General features: G+C 40.1%; 1 protein-coding gene across 3 annotated transcripts; it reads right to left on the reverse strand.

Moving 5' to 3' along the window:
* Positions 1-4,800: 4,800 nt before the first annotated feature.
* DCTD (dCMP deaminase) lies at positions 4,801-24,486 on the reverse strand. Of its 3 annotated transcripts, XM_065695180.1 has the most exons (7): positions 24,403-24,449; positions 23,674-23,799; positions 20,587-20,698; positions 19,055-19,190; positions 9,594-9,710; positions 7,938-8,034; positions 4,801-5,975 (listed from the first exon to the last, which is right to left on the reverse strand). In XM_065695180.1, the coding sequence occupies exons 3-7, from the start codon at positions 20,635-20,637 to the stop codon at positions 5,897-5,899; spliced, it is 480 nt and encodes a 159-aa protein (XP_065551252.1). In that variant the 5' UTR covers positions 20,638-20,698; positions 23,674-23,799; positions 24,403-24,449; the 3' UTR covers positions 4,801-5,896. The 3 variants fall into 3 exon arrangements, with proteins under 3 accessions (XP_065551252.1, XP_065551237.1, XP_065551245.1); XM_065695165.1 differs by lacking the exon at positions 23,674-23,799 and having other exon boundaries at positions 24,403-24,486; XM_065695173.1 differs by lacking the exons at positions 23,674-23,799; positions 24,403-24,449 and adding an exon at positions 21,235-21,412.
* Positions 24,487-24,528: the final 42 nt, after the last annotated feature.

Genomic DNA, 24,528 nt, shown 5'->3' on the forward strand with positions numbered 1-24,528 from the left:
CTTTTGGTTCAGGGAGCCCTTCTGAATATTTGCATGGCAGAACTGAAATACACATTAGCTTGAAACAATGAAGGAATAGGGAGGTAGAGAGCCTGGAGTAAGAAATCCCAGGAAACCGTAGGCAATTGCTTCGTTATTATGCATATTCTGCTGCTGGAGCACATTATTCTCCTTCTCCTTAGGGCACTGTTTGTTAAGAGCACAGTAAATAATGTCAACAACTAAAAACCCAGCACATTGAGCTTGATTATTCTTTCCCTCAAACTTGAATGAGAAGCAGTGCCCTGACAGAGGGCAGATTTTCCACCTTGAAGCATATGAGACAGAAGTAGCAGCTTCCCATTCCAACCTACTCCTTAATTCCTCAAAGAAAGAAAAAAAAAAAAGGGAAAAAGATCAGGTAGAGACACAAAGCAAATCACTGTAACTCACGTACCCTGTCACATATAGATCCATTTTAAGTGTTGCCCTTCTGCTGCACAGTTCGCAGAAAGATGGTGCCCTTCTTATTCATTATTGGGAGTGACAGGCAGCAGCCCTCCCACAACAATTATCTGGTGGTGCCTCGCAGGCATAGAGCTGCTCAAGGCGCCTTCTTCATGGGATACCTCCTCAGCAGGGAAGGGGCTCAAAGCCCAGCCGCATGAGTGCCTTTGAAGCATTCAGATGACATAAATCCGCTGCTCCTGAGGATGAGCAGTGTTGGGAAGCAAGCTGCTGCGATTAAGCTCCTGCTCCAGCAAAAAAAAAAAAATAATAAAGTCAACTGCTGCACTCTTCCATAGCTTGATGAACCACATGCTTCATTGGAGCTTTCACTGCTGTTTAACTGAGCTGTAAACGCCAGGAAGACGTTGGGTTTCTTAAGAGGCAGAAAGAGTTCACAAATCCTTTTCTATTCTCCCCCTTCGTTTCCTTCAAGCCAGAGAAAGTAAACAGGTGAATGAAGTGTAAAACGAATAGAATGTGGATTTAAAGATTTTTACATAGGGCTTCTTAGACAGTCAGTCCTGTTCCAATGCTTCTCCACCATGTGCCTTTCAGTAGTTTCCAAGGCTGGGAACATAGAGCAGATGCAGACTAAGCACTTGAAACAAGTTTTACCCCTCTATTCTCAAAACAGTTTTACATTAGCTAAACCTGGATTTTAAAGGGAAGAAACAGAGAAACCTGCTAAAAGAGACTTTAATGGTACAAACCCTTTGAGCCATCACCACTGAAGAGAGTTAGCACTGAACACTTTCAGTCCTGTATTATATAAATCCTTTTCTTACCTACAACTGAGAAGAAACAGCACAAATAAACAGCCTTTCAGCTGCAGTCACTTCTGTACTTCACCCTCAAGTGCCCCCAGTGCAGCAGAAACCCAAGACAACCCTGTTGAATTACTGCTTACTGCCCTTTCAGGAGCCTCACACCACTCAACAACTCCCAAAACCCCAACCACACCTCATAAACTTATCCCAGGCCCCTGGGTGAGACTCAGCCCCCTGTGATTGCCGCTTCAGGGCTATCAGGTGAGGTGCTTGGTCCCACCTCACTTGCATGAGAGAAAGGCCAAGAGAGGCAAGTCAGAACTTTTGTTTATTTTGCTCATTCTCAACAGCATAAAATCCCTGCGAGATTCACTTTAGTAGCTGATGAACTACTGCAGCCTCTACAGTTACATACATAGGGCTTTCAGGCTGAGTGATGCACCAGAAGAGTTTTTATTGCCAACGTTATCATAGGCTATTTTGGAAATCAGAACAATTGTACTGGTCACAGCATACTTTCTGTTATCTTTGTGAAAATATTGCTAATATACAAAGCAATAAAATGCTTGGTGAGTGATCAGGGCTTCAAAGATGGAGATTACTCTCTCATTCAGTATGCCAGCCTGTGAAACCACCCTTTCTTAAATGAAATTTATGTAAATAAGATTGCTGGTTCCTTGGGCTCTTCAACAGGGGAATGAAATAATACTTAGAAGGAATATCTAGATGGTGGCAGGATTTAGATTTAACTGTTAAGAGTTATATTGAGCTGGGTGGAATCTCAGCATTTTATTTGAATGCGATTTCTTCCTCCAGTTAATGCTCCTGAAGTAACTACCAAAGTGCTCCCCAGAGTCTCCTTTCAGCTCCCTATGCTGTTTTTTTTAAGCAATCCCTAACAAAGCCTCAGCCTGCAGTTATCAGGCTGGAGGGGTTCTTCACCATGGGAGTGGTGCTGTTGGCCACCATGGGGCCTGTGAAGTTTCACATTAGTGAGCCATCAGGCTCAAAGAGTCAGTGGTTCAAAGTCCAGCTATATACATATCTGGAGGAATGGGTTGATGGAAACATGCTGAAGTCCTGCACCAGATACAGAACAGCCTCCTGCTGGCTGGGTTTCCCCTGGATGGAAGGTTACTTGGAAGAAAAGGACACAAATCCAGGTGAACAAGAGATGAAGTGCCCTTGCAACACAGAAGGCTATCCACATACCAGGCTCTACTAGAAAGTGTCTATCTGGGAGGTGAGCAGAAGTGAATATTCGTGCTCCTCTACTGTTTGTGTAAGATCACATCTAAAGCAGTGTCATCTCTGGGCTCCCCAGTACACATCAGACAGTTAGGGTACGTTAAGATGGCGGGAGGATGGAGCACATGATGCATTGAGAAAGGATGAGAGCACAGCATTTATTCAGCTTGGAGGCTAAGGATGAGGGGAATCTAACCGCTGACTTCAGCTACCTAATGGGTGGTGTCGTGGTTTAAGCCCAGCCGTAAATCAGAACCACGCAGTCTCTGTCTCACATCCCCCCTTCCCCTCCTCCCTGCTCCCTGAGGGATGGGGAGGAGAATCAAAAGAACTCCCACAGGTTTAAGAACAGTCCAGTAACTAAGGTATAACACAAATCACTACTGCTACCACCAATGATAATAATGATAAAGGAAATAACAAGGGAAGAGAATACAACCGTGCACCACCCGCCAACCAATATACAGCCCAACCGAGCAGTGATCTAGTCCTTTTGGGTAACTACCCCCAGTTTACATCCCGGGCATGATGTGCTGTGGTATGGAATACCTCTTTGGCTAGTTTGGGTCAGGTGTCTCTGCTTCCTCCTGGCTTCCCCTCCTCCCTGGCAGAGCATGAGACTCACAGAGTTCTTGGTCAGAGTAAACATTACTGAGCAGCAACTAAAAACATGGGTGTTATCAGCGCTGTTCCCAGGCTGAAAGTCAAAACCACAGCACTGCACCAGGTACTAAGGAGAAAAAAGACTGCTATAGCTGAATCCAGGACAGGTGGCTATAGAGAAGGCAGACTTCAGACAGAAGGATGAGAGGCAACAGACATAAGCTGTAGCACTGCAAATTCTGACTGAAGAAACAAGTAAGGCACAGCGAGTGTGTCAGTGAATGGGAATGGACGACCAGAAAGGCTGCAGAATTGCTGTTGTTGGACATACTCACCTAGACAGGGCCTGAGCAACTGGATGTAACTTCCAAGACAACAGTCCTTTCAACAAGGGGGAAGACTAAATGCCCTCTAGAGGTCCTTCCAGGCCAGTAGCTCTGTTAATCTTGAACTGGAGTTACAGGAGATAAGCACAGTTTATTATATTTACTTTGTTTCCTCTAGTAATTATTCTGTATTTGGAAGTTAAAGCACTACCTCCTGAACGTTAAGCCAGAAGCATTTTTGGGAATGCACATGAAGTAAGGGCCAAACCTTCTTTAAGATTTGCTCTAAAACATTAATCTTGAGCTAAGCACATCTTACCTCCAGAGCTTTGGATGTGCTTTGTCCTTTTCATAAAGTTGCCTTGGGAGTCAGAGAGCCCAATTACTAGTGTGAGTCAACTGACAATTGCTCGGAAAGCTTGTATATGTGGCTCTATCAGATCAAAAACTGATCGGAGGAATCACAAATCCTATCATATTCTCCAATGCACTCTTCTGTTACGCAAACAGGAAAGTCCTGGGGGAGGCAAAAAAAGCCATTAGGAAAAGTAGTACATTCCTAGTAATACCAGCACATTGGTTCAAAAAACTCCTGAGTTCTTATACATATTATACATTCCTATTATCCAAGGCTTGACATAAAAGTACTTAGAAGTAACCAGAATCACAATGTATGTATCTTTTAAGTCTGAACTTATATCAGCAATTATCTATGAAGAAAACAGCAATGTTGTTGCCAAACCCAATAATTCTGCTTCTTCTGTGCCCTCTGCCCCATTGTCAGACCAGTAGAACTCAAAATGCTTCTACTTATTAATTCAGGCCAAAGAAAAAGATGCACATAAGCTGTTTTAGTGACAATTTATGAAAGTAATTTTTCAGGTTTCACCCTCCCCCTCCACATATGTGCAAATTTCTTCTTCTGGCAGTAAGCCACAGACTGACTTTGAGGTGGAAAACAGTTGCAAGATAAAAGAGAAAGTCAGAAATTACTTTATAAATGGACACATAATATGTTATGGTGCTCCCTTTAGTAGCCAAATGGTTCATGAACACTTCACTTTATGTAATATCACAATGCACAAAATATGCTTTGCATATGATTGCAAAAACAGCAGCAATCTGGAGCCAAGCACATGGCTTCATATTATAATAATGAGTCTACTTCAATGTAGTGGATTTTAATAAGACTTTAATAATATTGGTATGAAGCCAAATTACATAATGTCCCAAAATATGAAACAAAGCTTTTCTAGAGAAAATAAAAGCTCACTGAAGTATAGCCACATTTAAAATCAACCTGCCCACCCTCTCCCCAAGAAAACCCCATAAAAAAACAAAACGAGAAAAAACCCCAAACACCAGTGTTATCCAAACAAAGCCATTAGGAATATTTAATTTGAAAAGAATCAAATTAGAGAAAAGGAACTCAAATCTATTCCCAGATCTCAAGACAAAATTAAAAAGGATATTATTTTAGGCAGCATTTATGAAAATGAAGGTACTACACCAGCACTGGGAAACAAGCTAACACCATAATTACCTCTTTTGGCACGAATGTGGATGTGGGCTGACTATCTCCAATTTCTCTCAAAGGACAAAAAATTATTTAGTTACCTTACAGGTTGATTTTAAGACTGAGCTACGTTGGGATTGTCTAGGGACATCTTAGACCAATAAAATTATTTCCTTCTACACAGGAAAACCAACTCCAAGTAAGAGTCCCGAACAATACAAAGACAAATAATTTACTCCCTGAATTTCCTCCAGTTCTGGAGTCTAGGGGAAAACATGGACCTGAAAGCACCTGTGAAGGCTGCTCCAGTACGGATCATTCCCAGAACTCCCTCTCTCATCCCTCCCCATGTATGACAGTGTTAGACAGCAATTAAACGAAAAATGAGGATTTAATTTGTTGGATAACACATACAGAATATCACACACTCTTAAAGCTGTATCACCTTTTAAACATTAGTGTTATGCTAGTTGGAAGATTAGTATTTGCATGGATAACATTTTTTGTGCTTTATTAGGATCAAGTATTTAGCTCCCCACATCCAACAGAGAGATCAACATGTTATTACTGTATTCCAATGTACTAGCAGTTACAATAAGTACTACTGTTAAACTGAGTCTTAATCAATGCTGACAGCCTATCAGAGCATGTTGTGATGCATACAGCAAGAATCTGAACAGTTTTCTTTACATACATTATATTGTCTCATCAACATGTCTCTAGTCTCTTTAAGCAGTTTTGATAAAGGCATTAAAAAAAATTTATATAGATGTAGATTTCACGTGACAATATGAAGTGATGGGGACATTTAATGCCTTGAATTTTTTAGAAGTCTACTTTAGCTACAGAAGCCATTAAAAAGTTGCAAGTGACTTCAAGATGAAAGGCATTAGCAGCTTTCTGGAAAAGGATAATCACGCTCTTCTCCAGACTTAATGAGACTTAATTCACAGAAGCTTTTGATTTGGTCTGCTGTTAATTGAATCAAAGTTGATGATGATCTTGTTACACTTTGGCTTGAATTCCCTAAAATAAAGAAAAATACAGATATTAGTGAGTAGTTAAAACATTTTGTTTGCTTTAGTTCCAGCTAAATTTTTGAAGGAATTAAATGAAACAAAAAAAACGGCTCCTTGGATTCACATAGTTTTCATCTCTATGGGAGCCAATTATAGTGCACCACACTGAGAGAAACCTGGACAAGAAAGACTAAGACAAAAAAGACACATGGGGTGGGTTAGCCTGCATATTCTTTGGCTATTGGAGTTCACAAATTACCTAGGAGTCAAAGGACTTTTAACAACTTAGCTGCAGGTGGTGGCATCATGTTACCAGGGCTGGGATTTTTGTTCATATAGATTTATGTTTCAAATATTTTTAAATACATATTTACAGATACAGCTACACATATGTATCTACAAAAACATAATACTATACTGTATGTGCATTACATATACACATATATGTATATATATAATCTATATATATACACACATACATATATAGTAAAGATATTTGGAATATATTTTGATAATATTTTGATCACTTTTTTCCTGCCAAGTTTTCAAAGAACACTTTCAAACTTCATCTCAGTATATTGTTTTTTGAGCTAAGGGAATATATCACATTATGCATCATACTGGGGAAAAACCAAACTAGTTAAGAGGGAATCATTTAAAAATTGTAACTTTAGAACTGTAAAATTAATACTGCCACAGAATGTTTCCTTTTATTATCATTAGAGCATCTGCTACAGCAATTAGCAAAGAAGGTATTTGGGGACCACGCATATATTTTCCAGTCTACCAGTAAACAAAGGATTATGCAAATAGTGTGGATTTAGTGCCTAATTAAGCTCTGCAGTTCAGTTCAAGAGATTCATTAAGTACCACCTACATCCTTAACAATCAATACAAGAATGAATAACAGTCAACACAGAAAAGCACATGCTGCTGACCATTGTAAATGCTTTGTCCAGAACAGCAATCTGAAATGCAAGAAACACTCTCACCCTAGAGAAGTTACAAGATTTGATTTGCAAGAGAATGATTTATGCTTTTTTAGTCAAAATAATCTTAGGTAGGAAATACAATGAAGGACTAAAACTAAATTTCAAGTACTGCTGTGTTTTTTCATGGACATTTCTTAGCCCAGTAGGCACCTTTCATCCTCAAATTCTATCTGTCAGAATTGTTATGCTTGCAAATTTTTCCAAGTCTTTATATTACTACTGTAGAACTTCTTCAAGTTGCGAAGCCTTCCTCACTGTATAATTAGCCTCACCCACAGCATGTTTTTGCCATCAAACTAGCTGCTGAACAGATTGTCTTTAGGTATCTCTGTCAATGTCTTTACAACCCCCACTCTTCAAACATTTTTCAGTTTGCCATTACTTTAAGGCAGATATTCCAAGTTTTACCCTTCGCTCACAAGAAAAGCTGACCAAAGTAGAATGGACAGCTCTTGGCACTGAGAATTAATTATGGGTGGCTGGAATGACATCTTCCCAAACTGACTGCAACAAAAAGATATTAAAGTTTCAAAAAGGATCAAGTAATCCACAACCAAAATAAAAATCAACTGGTCGTTTCAGTCCAACTTGTATGATCACTGGATAATTCAGGTTGTAAAGGACTTCAGGAGACCATCTCATCTAACCTCCTCTCAAAGCAGCAATGACTCTCCTGAGTACAATGTAATCACCACAACTACAATTTTACTTGCAGTGCAGGAAAATGAGTATTCCAAATGGACTATTTTCTCATACAAATGTTATGAAACTGAAATTTAACCATACAGAAGGCAAAAACAGTGGTGCAAGTCTGTCAACCCAGTATCTTTTGCAGGCATAGACAGCAAGCCATCTACAGATATTACCAAAGAATAAAATCCTGCACAACGCAAAGGAAAACTTTTGCTCTAAAGTTGTTCTCTTTCACACACCACTTTCTTCCTTTCCAGAATAAAGTTAATCCAAGAGTCTCTTACCTGTATATAACACCTGCTAAATCAAACATCCGCCGTGCAGCTGTCATTTCCATAGTGTCATGATATTTGTCAGACATAAAAATAACTTCCTTTATGCCTAAAAAGGTCATATAGAAAAAAGCTTAGAAATGCACTGACAAAAAAAAAAAAAAAGAGAGAAATAGAGTAATATCTGGTGCACAATATCAGAAGAGGCAGCATTCATCCACATGCTCTAGAACTCTTTGGTACACCTCTACTTCCCAAAATACTGTAACTTGTACTTGAGAACAAGGCTATGTAAGGTAGAGCTATTTTGGAAGACAATTCTTTCAAAAATGTTGGAAAATGTTTTTCTCTGCTTTCCCTTGAGTTTAACTCAGGAAACCAGAATGAAAACCTCATAGGAAAACCACTAGACAGACTAGAAATTGAGCATTTTTGCAAAGTAATTGAAAAATTATCTACCTCTCTAATACTGATAAAATTCCCCACAAAGAATTTAAACTCCTAATCCTATTCCCCTTCTGAATGCAGAGCTATAAACTGATGCCTTTCTCTTTTTGTTCTCTTTTTTATAAATAGCTCCCAATCCCAGGTTCAAATCACAGAAATGCATGCCATCTCAAATTGTTGAATGATCTATGCCTAAACTACTTAGGCAGGGGAGAAGTGTAAAGGCGGACACAGGAGAATTCACACGCATTTCAAAGCCTATCAACATCTTACTGTGTTTACCAGACAATCTGAATATCCATACGTTGCAATTAAGTGCTGACCTAAGCCCATAAGGATGAATGACTACTACATTCAGAACTTGCAGCCAATGTGATTGGAAGACCATTTTATTTTGATTCTATAAATAAGAGAAACGTAACACAAATACAAAATACTGTTGTCTCTTCCCCTTCACCTATCTTCATTTCAAACCTTACTGACCAAAATAAAGAAGTGTTCTGTTTGCTACTTTCTTCCTAGATCCCTGTGGCCATTTCTGGTGAGAGAAACTCACCGGAACAGCAATCCATTCCAGGACTGCAAGACTTTACTCAATGAGCAAAATATAGGCTACCTTAAACAGAGATTCTTATGGAACTGAAGCCTACTGCAGATACTGCCTAATCTGAAAAAAAAGGAGACACATTTAGGCCAGCATACTTGCTGCAGTGGCACAGATTTATAACAACTGTAATGAAAGACATAATTAAAGTAGGATCATAGAAGTCTTATGACATTTATGAGCAAAGATATTTTAAAATCTTCAAATATCTACCATGCATCACACTCAAATTAAAATTTCATGTATATACTCCCAACAGACCTTTTGTCATGCAGAAGTTTATTTCTTTCTGCCCTACTCTATTCAATGTGTCAGAGCACAGTAAAATTGACAGTAATTATATGCAAAGCCTGTGTTGTTCTTTGGCAGCTCCTGGTCTAAGAAGTTACAAACCTAAATTAGAAGCACGCTTAGAATCACAGAAGATGCAATTAGCACTGGAAAAATTTGGCACCATTCAGATGCAAAAAAACCCCACAAGTAGCATCTTACCAAGTTGACAGTGCAATTAATTTAGAACTAACAGCAGCAATTTAACATCAAATACATCCATGATAAGATACCAATGTGCAGGCAGCACTGCAACCCTAACAAATCAAGCTGGCACTACTCCTTACCTGCCTGGATGATGAGTTTTGCACATTCATTACATGGAAATAAGGCAACATACATGCTGCAGCCTTTCACATCAGCTGAGTTTTTGTTCATGATGGCATTCAATTCGGCATGGCACACTGATTCATTAAAACAAAAAAAAAACAAAAACAAACAAACAAAAATCATATTACCGTTCATTATAACAAATCAAACTAAAATTAAAGTGTTACAATACAACTGCTTATATACTTTCAAAGGCAAACAGCTTGCACAGCTTGTCATAAAGGGCAGAGGAAGAAATAAAAGCAGAAATACCAAGATCAATGAAGGTCAATTGTTCTGACCAGGCTGCCGATTAGTAATGATATCATTAAGCGCATTAGCATTGCCATTTGCTAACACCTATTGCAGGCAACAAAGCCCTAGGCTGTGGGCCAAGTAGCTGCAGCCACCCTAAGTGAAGCAATATCTCACAGCTTCACAACTCTCTGGAGTATCTAATTGCCAGTATAAAACAGCTCATTTATGTGTTTACATGCACAGATAGGAACAGTCTTATGGTTATAAGAGCACACTGTGCACTCTCAAAGGCAGGAGAATCACAAAGTAAAACTGAGCAGCTCTGTCCTCTGGGTCTCAGAACGGCTCAGCACTGCTGTATGATTCTCTCACCCCAAGAATACACAAGACACACTCAACCATAAAAATGTCCCAGCTTTAATATTAAAGTGAGTCTACTGCTCATTAAAAGGTGCCAGACTTCCCAAGCAGGAAAATAAAGTCCTCTATTTCTCCGTGGATTTGAGATAGCAGGTAGCAAAAGACTACCCTGCCTTATTCCACCATAACACAATAGCTCTTTCCGGACAGATCGCACCTTAGGGTTTAAGTTTTTATACTTTACACATCAGCAGATTATCTAATATGTTACCAACACAGGTGGGAACAGTGGAGTTCCTGTGTCATCCCCATGAACCTCTGAAAAAAAGATCAGGATCTCAGTGAGAACTTCCTGTTTTCACTTAGGAATGATGGTAAGGTGAGGAATTTATACACCTACCTACCAAGAAACTGCCTGCTGCCCTGACTTACTTCATGAACGAACAGGTGCTGAATTGAGGTGTGGGCTTGAGCTCATCTAGAGACGTGCATATGCAGACATGAAGAGTTTTTACACTGCTTATTTTGATGAATGGGTTAAAAAACCCAAACCAAACCAAAGTAGTTTTCCTCTCCCTTGCGTACATACAAAAATTAAACCAGGCAAAGTTTCACAGCATAAGTTCACAGTATACTTGCTACTATATACTGACCTCTGTGTGAATGACCTCACCATGCGAAGAATAACTGAGCGCAGAACCTTCAACACACAGGAATCCTTGCTGAATGCTAATGTTTTTTGTATGCGCTAAACGTCTACATGGAATTTGCTATGTAACAGCTAATGCACTACAAATTTATAGCCTAACTTACAGCACACAAGCTTTCCCATGTAGACAAATAACAAAGGAACAAACACTTGCTAAAGATCATCATGGGCTTCTATAAGCAGTCCCTGGCACCTCAATAACCACGCTGTCCCCATACCTTCTAACAACCAATGAAGCCAAAAATTAACATAAAACATGTGAAATTAACAAAACAAAACAAACCCAACCCAGAAACACACAAAAAAGCAGCACCAGGACATTAAGGTTTCTATCACTATTACCGTTTCTGTTACAACTATAACTGGATCACACTGTATTTTAAACATGCCATTAAGTGTACAAGATACAGAATTATATGAACTTATACATTTTAAATAATACAGAAGATACGTTTAACTCCAAGGATACTCATGAGCTGCACTCGCCTTATGTAGCCTTCAAAATAAATAGGCAGAGAATTTTTTTTTCTGGGGTTACAGAGGATTGAGTGAAAAAGTGTCATTATTTCTGCGGCTCGAATTAGGTTGTGTCAACAGGACAGAAACATCACTTTTACGTTTCTATGAGCAATATATTATGTTCTAGGCAGCAGTCTAAAATATGGAAGGCCTCCAGAAAGAAGGATGAGGGAATGTTTTCAAGGCTCACAGAACTAAAATAAAACAACAACCCACAACCAAACACTAATTCCTTCAGTAAATATTTCTCCTTCACTAAAACTCAGAAATCTTCAGCCATTAACCCAGGAAGTTTCATTATTAGTACTGCAACAAGTTTCCTTCCTGCATGGATGAGAAAGAAAGACTCTTTTGGCAGGCATCTACGAGCTTTCCATAACAAATCTCTTCCCAAGCAAAAGCAAATTTAGGCCAAAAATAACTTACAGAAGATAATCAGCTGGAGGGAGAAAAGAAATTTTGCCTTGTGACCATTTTAACACAATCTGAAGTTAAGAGCAATTTGAATCTCCAATGTGGAAAGACGACACAGAGGCAGTAATAAGGAAGAATCATTCTGAGACAAAAAGTAGTGGGGTCTCCAACAAACCCAGCATGCTTTTGTTTCAGAAACAAAAGGAGGCAGGTTTTTCATGCACACAGTAGCCTAATAAAGTATTTCTTACTGCATTCACTGCAGAAAGTAATACAGGACACAAAGTTTGCATTGATTCCAGAAGTCATCTTTTTTCCCCCAGTATTTTTTTTTTTTCAGTCTACTGGGTTATTAAATACAAACCCATTTTGGCTTAGTTATTAGAACTTGGAAGATTATTACATGTCTTTGCTTTACACTTTTCACTGGACATCTGCTACTGACCCCTGTTATGCTAGATGGTCCGTAAGAAGGTATAGGCATCATACAAATATTTTTAGGCTTTGTCCTACCACTCTTCATCCCCTCCTTCCTCATATTCCCCCCCTCTGTGGAAGACAGGCATTGACTGCTAAGTGATTTATAGGTAAGATAGTCTATTATACTCAGATTTTTCTTAGAGACCTACTATGCTTTGTACAGAGGATTAGTGAGAGACAGAAAACAAATCCAGGAGTCCAAAAATCCCTCTTGTTAAAGTTAGTTCACATTTGGGACATTAGAAGTTTTCTAACCTGTTAAGAGCTTCTACTCGTAGTTACATACTGTTCTCAGACAGTAAGAAGCTAACTTAAAATAACCTTTCACAGGTGCAAAATATTCAGAACTCTGGAAACTATATATTTAAACAGACTAGTAAAACTAAGAATTTTTACAATACCCTTTGGGGAGTGCAGTGTTTCAGGGGGTGGGGGAGTGTTGTTTTTTTGCTTGTTTGGTGGGGTTTTGGTTTGGTTTTGGGGGTGGTTTTTTTAACTGTATTCACATATAAACAACATAATATTAAGTCTGCAACACTGGTTTCCATTCTGGAAAAGCATCTTAAAAAGTATTCTCAAAAGACTTCATTAGCTGAAGAAATAACCATGCAACAAGAAGTTAAGTGTTTGCTCTGTTACTCCCACCACCTGCTAGTATAGTCACAAGGCAGGAGGTGGGGAGGAGGAAAGGCAGCAGAGGAATGACTGCTTCATTACTAGTAGCATTAATTGCTAGGGTTTCTATCTTTTCTCACTGCATACCGCTTTGTGTTGCATATATGAGGTAGTAGCCACCCTTAAGCCAACCTGTAAATACGAGACCCTTACTTACCCTATTAATGGAACATGCTCTTAGTGGGCTGCAGTCAGAAGTACTCTTCCCACCTACTAAGAGTATTCTGACTAGTGAATTTCTAAGTACCACAGACTAGCCAAAGTATTTCTTTCTGTTTTAAAGCTTACATGCTTGATGAAGAAATTAGAGTAGGGATCACTGTAACATGTCACCTTTTAAGAAGCAATTAAAGGAAGGGCTGGGAGGGAGTGACTTTAATGATTTGATTAATTACTAAGCCAGACTAGATTTTTTGAGAAATTACGCACTAAAGACAGTGTTATATTTGAACATGATACATTTCAATGCATACAGACTATCATGCAGCAAGTTTTGACTTATTTATTAACATAAGTTTTTATACTGCCATGTTAACCAATTTGACAGTGGTACATGTTCCAGATACTAATATATGGTAACAGCACAGCGTTCTTCAACATAAACCCTGCACAGAAGTGGACACAGGAGTTCTATAACTTGGGCCACTTCTTCTTGGCAAGATCTTCACCTTTTTGTGTTCATCAGTTGTCCATCTCACCTTTGCCCAAGCTCCACCGACCTCTGCTGCTGGACTTCACAAGGATCATGGAAGGAACCAAAATATTACTTAAAGGAACAAGGTTTTCAGTGACAACCACTGGGGGAAGTGGTTGATGAATCTGAAATTTATAGAATAACACTGGTATTTTTCAGCCTTTGTGAAAGTATAGGGATAGTTGCTGGCCCCTGCATTAGGGGAAGGCAGGACACTGATGCTGGGCTGACACTACCCCCAGCCATTCCTGCATCTCTTTCTCACTCTGTGTACTGGAGAAAGAGCAGTTGCTGTGGTTAAGGCAAGGAGGCAAGAATAATACCTCCAGATTTTACTGGAGCCTGGCTTTCATGTCTTTCTTCCATGAAAAAGAACTAGGAAGTGAAGATGGAACCACTCAGCCCATTTAAGATCATCACAAAATCTGCTGGTGGCAAACCAGAGAAGCTGCTCTCAAAAGCTGAGAAGCATTGGTTAATTCAGCCCATTTCCCAGTTCCTCCCATCCTGCTCCAAGTTTGTTTAACTCTCAGCAGAGCACAGAGGCATTTGTGTTTCTTTATGTTTCCAAATCTCCAAACTTTGTGGAGATGTATGAGACCAGAAATGGCCAGAAATTCATGCAGGTCAACAGAGTGTGTGGCTGTACATGGAGACTGTCTCCTATAGATCCCCTTTCCAGCTGAAGCCTCAACTTTGCACTGCCAGTTGGAAAGAGAGCATCACACTTCTTCATAGTACCTTATCAAGTTTTGTGCTGTCAAAATAACAGCTTCTACAACAAGTAACATTTGCCTGAGTATCTTAGTGTTCATTTCTCTAAAACATTGACGAAAAGCTCATAATCCTAACACAGGAAATGTTGATAACAGTTTGTTTCATTTACACAGCAGGTACTGTTCAATTAGAGCACACTTTTTACCATAGCACATATTTTATCATAGCACATATTTTATCATATCTGAACCTGTATAAATATTTGTAAGCATATTTAGTCATTATTTTCTCTATTGCTCAGAGGTTTCTAAATTTGCCAGTCATTTTAATTTAAAACTCTCTTAATTAGAGACTGGCTGTCAAATGGATGTCCTTAGATTACAGTGGAGACAGAGGGCATAACAGGAGCACAGCAACTAGCATTACTGGGAAGCTCACATTAATAGGAGAAAAATGTAGTATTTTAAATGATTAGTGAGAGGAAATTGAGCATCATCAAATCCTTGATTCATCTAACAGAAACAGAGGGCACTTGCTTTTGACTCAGAAAGACAGAATTTTGTCTAATTATTAAGAAGCTTCTGCATACAATATTGAACAGAAGAAGCAGCTCTTCCAGAAGAGCTGCTTAATAACATCTTAGTAAAGTGGGTATTCAAACCTGGCCTTCCGTTTCTCCCATGTGCACAGAAACATCCCTGCTCCTGTCACCGACTGGCAGCCTTTAAACATCCAGTTCCAACATAACAACGAAAGTCCGATTTTGTGCTGTGAAAAATGGCATTCTGCAAAACAGCCAGTGCTTTCTGACATCACAAGGTTATACCACTAAACTGTTCAATTATACACAGTTGAACACTATGTTCAACTACAACTACATGGAAAAAAGCTCTAATCTGCTTCAAGACTCTCTGAAGGAATGCATTGTATCAATACAGGTGATTCCTGTAATAGCCAAATGCTTGCAAGCATTTGTATCCTTTGAGGTAAAGTGAGCATTACCTAGCACATTTTGATGCTTTCTTTCAGTAGCAGCTCAGGCTACATTTAGATGTGGGTAAGCACATTATTTTTTTTTAATCAAGCATGACCTTTTCCCTACGCTGAACAGAACACACACTTGAGGGTGCAGGTTAGATATGTACAGTATATTGCAGCAGACACAGATAACTGAGACCCTGGTGAATTTCAAGCAAACAAGTTTCAGGATACAGTAAAAGAGTGACAGAACTTGTTTAGCCATATGACAAAAGTTAAAAAAGTTATTGTTATCAATAAGTGCACAGGGGAAGGGAAGAAGGACAAAGGGTTAACAGCAGTGAATAAGAAAAGTTAAAAGAACAATGATGGCACACACAGGAATGTAAGAACTAACCACAAATAAATTTAGGGTGGAAATGGGAAGTTTTCTAGCTATGAAACAGTGAAACTGATCAGAGCTGTAGGGTCAATGCATCCATCTGTTCTGCTGGAGCTCAATAAATTTCTTATAGGATCATCTAACACACTTCTGCAAAGACAGCCTCTGGGTCCAATCTCCTGCTATATCTATGCTGCTAAACACAGACAGGGCCAGGGACTGACCCTTGGCCCTGAGGCCAACTGGTGTAGACTGGCTTGTGTTCATCTTACTCAGGCTCCATCAGCATTACATAGCACTTAGCCCTGGGTTTCCTCAAGGCTCCACATCTCATGAGTCCCACTGCACCACATACTTATTTTGTGTGTCTCACTTCAAAGTGCATAAAGAAGTGAGATGACTTTTTTGCAGCCCACCAGAGTGGTATTTTCACAGCAGGAAACAAGAGTATGCTTGGCATAGCCCCCAGTATGGCCTGAGGGAGGGAGAACCATCTCAACAGGCTTTGCATTACAGGCCTATACAGGATGACAGTTTTCTTCCAGCCTTTTTTCCACCATGCCCTCTGGAGCAGCCTTTGAGTGAGCCATTCACGGAACAATACTCAGCCTTTGTTCTGAAGAAAGCTAGTCAGAGTGGTCTGAAAGAGATGGGAAGTGACTAATGCTTATGTCTAACCTACAAAAGCACTTAAAACCAGGAGGTCAGCATTCAGATCCACCCCCAGCCCTTTTCCGTAGCACTGCAGATGCATGAAGTACCTGCTGAAGACATCTTCCAAGTTATGTGGTGGTACATGCACAATTACCATCAGCTTCACCTAATAAGGTACACTGCAGCTCCAGTGATGAAGGAGCAGCATTCGCACAAGCTGATGGAGCACACAGGAAGATTGTACCATCTCTGATCAAGCTAGTCAGGAAAAAGCAAGGATAAAAAGTTCAATTTACACAAATGTTGTGCTGATTAGCAAAAGCAGAAAGGAAAACATGACAGTTTAATGAGATTTTAGCAGCAATTTTATGTGTCTCCTGCATCTACCAGATTTTTTTTAAGTAGAAGATATTTTTTTTTACATATACTTGTCTGGTCTGTCAACTGTGCTATCGAGACTAATAAGAAACTGCTAGAGTTTAAATGATCTGTGAATTACAAAATAGGTTGTTTATTCATCACAGCAGACACTTTATGTTACAAAGTTGTGATTTTTTTAATGAGGTGAAGGCTTGAGGAGGCTTCTTGAGGGGGAAGAGCAGTAGTTAGACCAACTCCTAGAAACAAACTCATCTTCCAACGTGTTAGATTGGTTAGTGTGTTTTTTTAAACTTCACATATTGAAGATTTTTACTTTACTCCACATCTTTTTGTATCATAATTAACAACAACATCACCATCATTGTCTCAGGTCATCTTATACAAAGATTCTTCACAAATTCATACAACTTAGATTTGAGTGCCTGGAACTTCCTCAGCTCCCAGAGACCCACACTGTTAGTGCAGAACTGAGACCTTACAGCAGCATAAAGATTCAACCAAAATCAATATTCTCTTTTCTGTACTTTATGCTTAATCAATGGGCTAACATATTTTTCCTCACCCTGTAAGTAAAGAGCAGTCACACCAGTTGTACCATTATGGTACTGTCATTTCATGTAAAACCAGCGCTTCTGTGCTCTAGAGCACTTTTAAAATTTAGCAGGAGCTGGCACTAGTGTCAGGAATACATCTCTTATGAAAAAGAATATGAAACTGTCTCAAGCTTAAGAGTCAGCATTAGAGGTTGTATAATAAATTGGTAAAGTGAACAAGGACAAAATACCAGGGTTTTAAGAACTCAAGTATGAAACTGATAAATTAGGTGCTTGGCCACTGCATATCATCTTTCACTTCAATACTATGGGAAACCAGAAAATGTAATGCCAGTTTTTAGAGTGAGATCTGGGTGAACACAGGGAACATCAAAACTCATGCAATTCTAATCTCTGCATCAGACCAAGTGTTAGAAGTTACAAATGAAAAACAGAATTAATAGCCAGAGATAAATACTGTACACTGGAAAAGAGTCAGTATCTTTTTGCAAAAGCTGCACTCTGGTTCTCATTTCCCCACACACATGCAGGGAGAAGGGAAAATTTCTCAGGGCTTTTGTTCAGTTTTGTGACTATTCCCCCAGCCATTCCTGAGCCCGGGACAGGCTGAGATGCAGCACAGCATGAAGAGGCTCCTAATACCCATTTTTCCTGTGCCCAAGGCTTCTGCAGCATTAGTCTCCCTCCATAGAGGTGCAACAGGAGCTGGTGTGGCAGCAGAACAATGAAGAGGAGGCATTTAGGAGAACATGCACTTCAGTCCTAACAAAGTTCCTCCCCAACCTGAGATATTGCAGGCCACAAGTCACCTCTCAACTCAATTTCCACAACCAGCAGAGAGCACTCATGACATAAAGCCTGAGGCAGCCCAGCAACTCATCTCCTTGGTTCCTGGAAACCATGCCTGGCCCAGAGGAGTAACTGTGAAGCCCTGTTGGTAGGTGCACCAAGATTCTCAGAGGACCTTTTTGGAAGGCTGAACTATACCTGCTGCAAAGAAAAAGACAGGATGCAAAGCAGCAGGCAGCCACAATTACCATGAAAACATCTTTGCTCTTTATTTTTGTCCATTTAGTGTATGTGAATGAAACCAGAGGCCGAAATTAACAATGGAAGTCACCTCACCCACAGCAGAGTAAATCACTGCACACCAGACTAGGCAAAAAATGGCATGGAATGGTAGAATGCAATCACATACTTCAAGACAAAATTCAGCTCCTCCATAGTATGAATTGCCTATGTCATCAATACCTGAACACTGGAATTTCTCACAACAACTGCAGTTTAAAATTTTAGTACCTGTATTTTAGACCCAATTATTTGTTTTGCATATACATAAGCTCTGTAATTAATGTGGAGATGAACACACAGAAGCAGCAATCATCTGCACACACAAGCAAGTGGGTGCTAATGTGCTGCTTTATAGTTGCAAGCTTTCACTACACAATCCAAAATAGCTATTCATTTATGAACATACTTCACCAGGAAGTCAGTCCTTCAGACGGACCATTTCATTCACTTGCAGAGCTGTGACTTTTATCCTGAGGTACCACATATGTGCACATTTTAAAAAATCATGTAAGTGGAAGACAAACTGATCTGTATTTTAACAGCTGAACTTACAGACATCACAAGCCTAACCTGTCAACCACAAGAAGACTTACCATAAGGATATTTTGTGTCTAGCCTGTGCGCTGCTGTTCTTGTCCAGGGTAGTACATCATCGCTGCAGCCATTAGGCATCCCATTATATCCAATTCCAACAATCTTGTTTTCTGAATTTACAATGCAGGCACCAACCTAAATAAAATCAGATTTATGCTACAGTACCGACAGCATGCAAAAAAATGTATCAACAAGAAAGATGAGACCTGAAAAGTCAGTCCTACAATTTCCATTTAAGAGACACAAGCTTCATTTTATATTAAGTCACACCATAGAATCATAGCAAAGCTACAATTGTACCTAACTGGTGGAGCTTCAAAATAAATCAGGGCAGATGCAACCCTGCTGCCCCTCTTGTCATGCAGCTCCCATCCCAGCCTGCCAGAACTGTTCCTTATGGAACTGTGAAGCAAACCTAGCAGAACTAGCACTTAATTAACCCTACTAAATACAAGTTTTCTGTCAGTTCAGCTCCCCAGAATAGCTTTTCCAGAAGCAGTATGAGCAGCAGCAGCAGCTAAACAAAACATATCAAAGATGGAACAAAAATGAAGCACTGTTGACCTAGGAAGAGATAGGCTCACAAACCTTTCTGGCTTATTTACACCAGTGTGCACCAAAATACCAGACCTTTTAACTCCCACCCTTTCTTCTATTCAAGTCTGCACAGGGACCTTTCTTATAGGATGACAAAGTATCCTGTTTTATATTTTCTGCCCATATTGCAGATTTATTAAAATGGCAATATTACTGATTTTAACTCACACAATGTGTTTATCAACCAGCTCTTGGGTAACAAAAACTTAGCCCTAAGTGAGTAACTTCCAAAGAACTAAGGGCAATAACATATAGAAGCCAGAGAGTAATGGAACAGACTGTTAACATGCATTTTACTCCACGGCTTTTCTGGAATTTGCTTCCTGAATTTCTTCACACAAAGGAAGACTTACAGGATGACTGGGTTCTGCTGAACAGCATGTTTCAGCAGATGTAGCGATCACCTTAAACCAGTATTCAACAGCATACAGCACATGAAAGAAGCAAAGAATTGGAACAGAGAGTGAAGCAGAGGAGGCAGGGCAACCTGAGGAAGGAATCAAAGTAGGCAGAAACTCCAGTCAACAAAAGAACAAACAAAAAGGGGTTTTTATAGTCTTACAGGTGAAGGAAAGGAACTTGTAAAATGCTGTGTCTTGAAAAACTACAATCTAAAACTTTCAGTAGTTTTATCCTCCACTAACAGTAACTACTGGAAAAGGGAGAAAATGCATGCTATTTTAACCTTCAGATGAAAAGATTTACGAAACTCCAAGCTGCAAATGTGCAACAGAATTATACACGAGGTCAGGCCCAGTAAGAGAACTTCTGTAACAAAAGGTGCTGACCATGTTAAAAAATGAACAGCTATACACTGAAATAACTTCCAATAATCATAGAATAGAATAAGAAATTCCTGAAAGTGCTACATGTGCATCTGATGTAACGTACAATATAGATTAGGTTATGTTATTCTCATACATTGCCTTCTTACCTGAGAACTTGGATCCTTGCTTCTTTGTGCTGACAAAAAAGCTACTGCCATAAAATATTCAGGCCACTCCAAATAATCTTCTCGTTTTTTGCAGGATGCTTCATTGCTGAAACTATATGGAAAAGAACCCAGCCATCAGCAAAGAACACATAGCTGGAGCTATTACAAATTGTATTCTTTTAATGTACAAGTTTAAAGTAATCAGGATCACAATCTGGCTAAGATGACTGCACATTCACTGATATTTTAGCAGTAAAACCACCAGCATTATGTGCTTTCCAGGGACTTATGCATGCGTTATTTCCTTTCAGGGGAAAGCCACCCAAGCAAGGTTGCAAATTTCAGTTTTAGGTATGAGGCTGAGCTATTCAGAGCACTGAGCTATTCAAAGACAGAGCAATTTATCCTTGACAGATAACACCTTCTGTATTTCTGAGATTCAGGAGTATCATATACTAGCATTATTTTCACCCAAACAACAATCTTTTTATGATGACTGCGTTAACTGCAAGCCTCTAATCTAAGATATTTTGTACTTCTGCCTACAACAAGTGCTTGCTGGATTTCTACTTGGTACCTTTGTGTGCAGTCATTTGTTTCTGCCTGTACAGTTATTGCCATGAGTTTGCCTCTCATTACAACACTTACTAGCAAAAATCTGAGGCCATTGTGACAGTCCGCTGCTACGTCCCTCTTGAGATTATGGAAACCTTGGGGCACAGTACTTTTCTTCTTAGGCTCCACTTACCAAGGACTATAGCTGAAGACTGAGATACCTACCCTTCTAGCGATGTACAGTGACACAGAAAAATTCATCATAAATAACCACAAGCAGTAAGACATCTTACAGCAACACTAGCTCCAGCAGTTTCAGAAGACAAACATCAGAAGTATTTTGTTAATTATTATTTTTATAACCAAACCCATATGTTAGAAGCTTACAGTTAGCTTATCATAAAGAGGGTATACTACTTGAGTGAAGACAATGCCAGCACATGATAAAATTGTACTTCAGAAACCTACAGGGTGCTATTTACTAGTTTTGAATAGTTCATATATGGCACATTGCAAGTTAGCCATTTTGGCTTGTTCTTGGAAATGAATGAGGATCATATTTAAGGCAATCTTCTTAACCTAAGGAGGGAAAAGCACACACTCTTGGTGTAACCAGCACACCTAGTTCACATTTTGATATTGTAAATAGTGCCCACACTGTCACTTGTCTAAGGAAACACATAGATCAGGTATCTGAACCAGAGTGCCCAAAGTGTCTTGAATCATTGTAACTAAAGGGTTGGGCCTGTATGCTATTTAAGAAAAAAGTACTGGGAGAAGAAGGTTACAGCAGAAAGAAGAAAACAAAGATGCCCTCACACTTCTCCATGCCAAATTGAACATTGACAGGTTAACTTTGACAGGTTAACTGGAATGCCTAGAAAGTGCTTCAGCTAATTTAAGTGATTATTTAAAATACGTATTTCGCAAAAGCAGACTTACAAAATCCAAAACACCATCAGACTTTATCATACATTCCCAACTACGTGACATTCACTCACAACGATATCTTTGGAGATGCACACAACACACAATGCAGAACCACATTAAATAAACATTCTGGGCAAAGGGTTCCAGAAAGACACTGAACTAAGAGATCATGAGATCTCCTTTTATTAAATTATTCCCTAGCAACCCTATTCATTGAAAACACACCAAAAGCTACTATTTACTTTTCTCATAAATACAGAACTGTGTGTAAGTGGAGGCTCCCTCTGAGTATCATGGAGGGGCGCATATCTGAAAAACAAGTGGAAGGCTTACATCAAAGAGAACATAAAAAACCCCACTTACTCAATTACTTCTACTTAACATCACCATGTCTGGCGAAGTAATTCCCTCAACTCAGTGCACAGGAATGCAAGAGTGTGAAATGGGTATAAACCATTTAATTTCTGATTGAGCAGAAGCCAAGACCTTGGCTAGCAGTCAAGCACACACAGGAAAATTAAGTTTATGGATCTGGGACAGCTGATCATCCTCCTTATGCTCATCTTTAAGTTCTAGAATTGCATGAATGAAAGATACTCTAGAAATTACAGCTAGCTGTAAAATAAGCAATTAAGACTTATCCTTGCGATAACTTGTAAGAACTTATTGTAAGAATACAAATGGTAACTGAAAGCCATGAAGATAACACTGCTCAAGGGAAAAAAAAGAATCTTGAAATTTGAGAGTGGTTAATAGTCTGTAGAAAAGTCTGTGTAAACAGTATCTCAAAGGAAAACAGAGGAAAAGATTCTGCAGTTACAGGACAGTGCCTCCCTTTTCAGTCCTTTTTCACCCAGCTAGGGTTCAAATAAGGTGTAACAACATCTGAAACAGGAATTTCATTCAGCTACTCCAAAAAAAACCAAAAACAAACAACCAAAAAAAACCCAAACAAACAAAAAACCACAAAAAAAAAAAAAAACAACCTATCTTAATGAAAATTTTAGTTGTTAAAGCAGAGTACATCACCTCAAATCTTTTCAAGCCACAATTACAATGGCCAGCTACACTACATAGTACAACTGGAGAGCTGGTGACTATAAGACATTTTCCCCTTTTCCCACCTCTCCCCCTCTGCTTTATCTCTGTTATGTCGTTAGAATTATGTTCCAACTGTACTGTAGTAGGGTTTTTTCCTCACTATACTATGTAAGAGCAGCTATCAATATTTTTTACTTAAGTAACAGAATTTAAGGTAAAGTGTGCATTAAAAATAAAAATTAAACATCTTCAGCAATGCTCTTGTTCCCCAAAGCCAAATGGGATATGTGTTCTTGATGACTTTCAATACCAGCTACTTCTTTAAGTCTCACAATTTTATGATCGCTATTATGTCAAATAAATGTGGAGTTTCCTTTACGTGAGGCTTGCCATCTTTCCCCTTACATAGGTACTGAGATACAGTCATTATCTGTTCCTTACTGGGAGATAAGTTTTTGAGAGAGATGGAGAGAAAAATCAGCCTTTCTCACAGGAAAGCAACACTCCGTGCACTGAAAATTAACAATATTCCAATTTTTCCTGCAAGATAACCCACCACACCTGTACAGTCTGTAGAAATACTGAACGTCGGTTGAGCAGTACAGGAATATTTTCCCTTCACTGAATGCATTTCACTCTCACAGCATCACTTCTTTATTTAATTACATATTGCTCACGCCAGCCTCCCTTTCAGGAAATAATGAATTCAAGATAACCTACCTGCTCTTTATCCTACCCCAGTGACTGCCATACCCAAATAAAAGAGGCCATACCCTCACGACAGGGCCTTCGGAGGCCCCAAGAAACGCCTCCCTGCGGGATGTGGCGCATCCCTCCCTCCTCACTGCCGGCGCCGTTGGACCCCCTCAGCACCGCGGAGCCCGACCTCCAAGGCAGCCGCCCCAGGGCGCGGGTAAGCGCCCGGCTGCCTGCTCCCTGCCCCGGGGGACAAGCTTCCCGAAAGCAACCGCACGGCGACCGCGGCGCTCTAAGCCCTCACGGAGCCGGAGCCGACCGCGTGGCCCAGGCCGCACCGCGTGCCCGCCGCCGCCCGAATTACACTCTTCGGCGGGAGCGGCCTGGCTGATGGAGGGATGAAAGTTGGTCAGTCGGGGTGCTGCGGGAGCACGGCGCTAGCAGAGGGGGGCACCGCCGGCTGACGGGCAGGCAGAGCTTGGAACCGGTATCACTCAGCGGCCACCCCGCACCCGCGGCCCCTCCGCGCCAGCGCCGCCTCCGCAGGAGGAGGGGAGCCCTCGGGCGGGCCGGGGCCGGGCCCGGGCAGCGTACCCGTTAACGTGGCAGCTGGGCTGAGAACCGCTCATCTCGCTGCAGACCCGCTCTCGTTCGTAGCTCGGCGCCAAAGCGGCGGCGGGCGGGGAAAGGGGCGGGCGGTGGGGAGGAGCGCGGCGGGGC

The sequence above is a fragment of the Lathamus discolor genome, chromosome 1 (assembly GCF_037157495.1).
Source record: "Lathamus discolor isolate bLatDis1 chromosome 1, bLatDis1.hap1, whole genome shotgun sequence".
NCBI lineage: Eukaryota > Metazoa > Chordata > Aves > Psittaciformes > Psittacidae > Lathamus > Lathamus discolor.

Bases quoted from the DNA above. Each gene is read 5' to 3' on its own strand.
- DCTD (XM_065695165.1), bottom strand. From the start codon at position 24,437: ATGAGCGGTTCTCAGCCCAGCTGCCACGTTAACGG. The intron at 20,699-24,402 runs GTACGCTGCCCG...TTTTCCATATAG, and splicing joins CCCAGCTGCCACGTTAACGG to TTTCAGCAATGAAGCATCCT. The intron at 9,711-19,054 runs GTAAGTCTTCTT...TTAATGAATCAG, and splicing joins AGACACAAAATATCCTTATG to TGTGCCATGCCGAATTGAAT.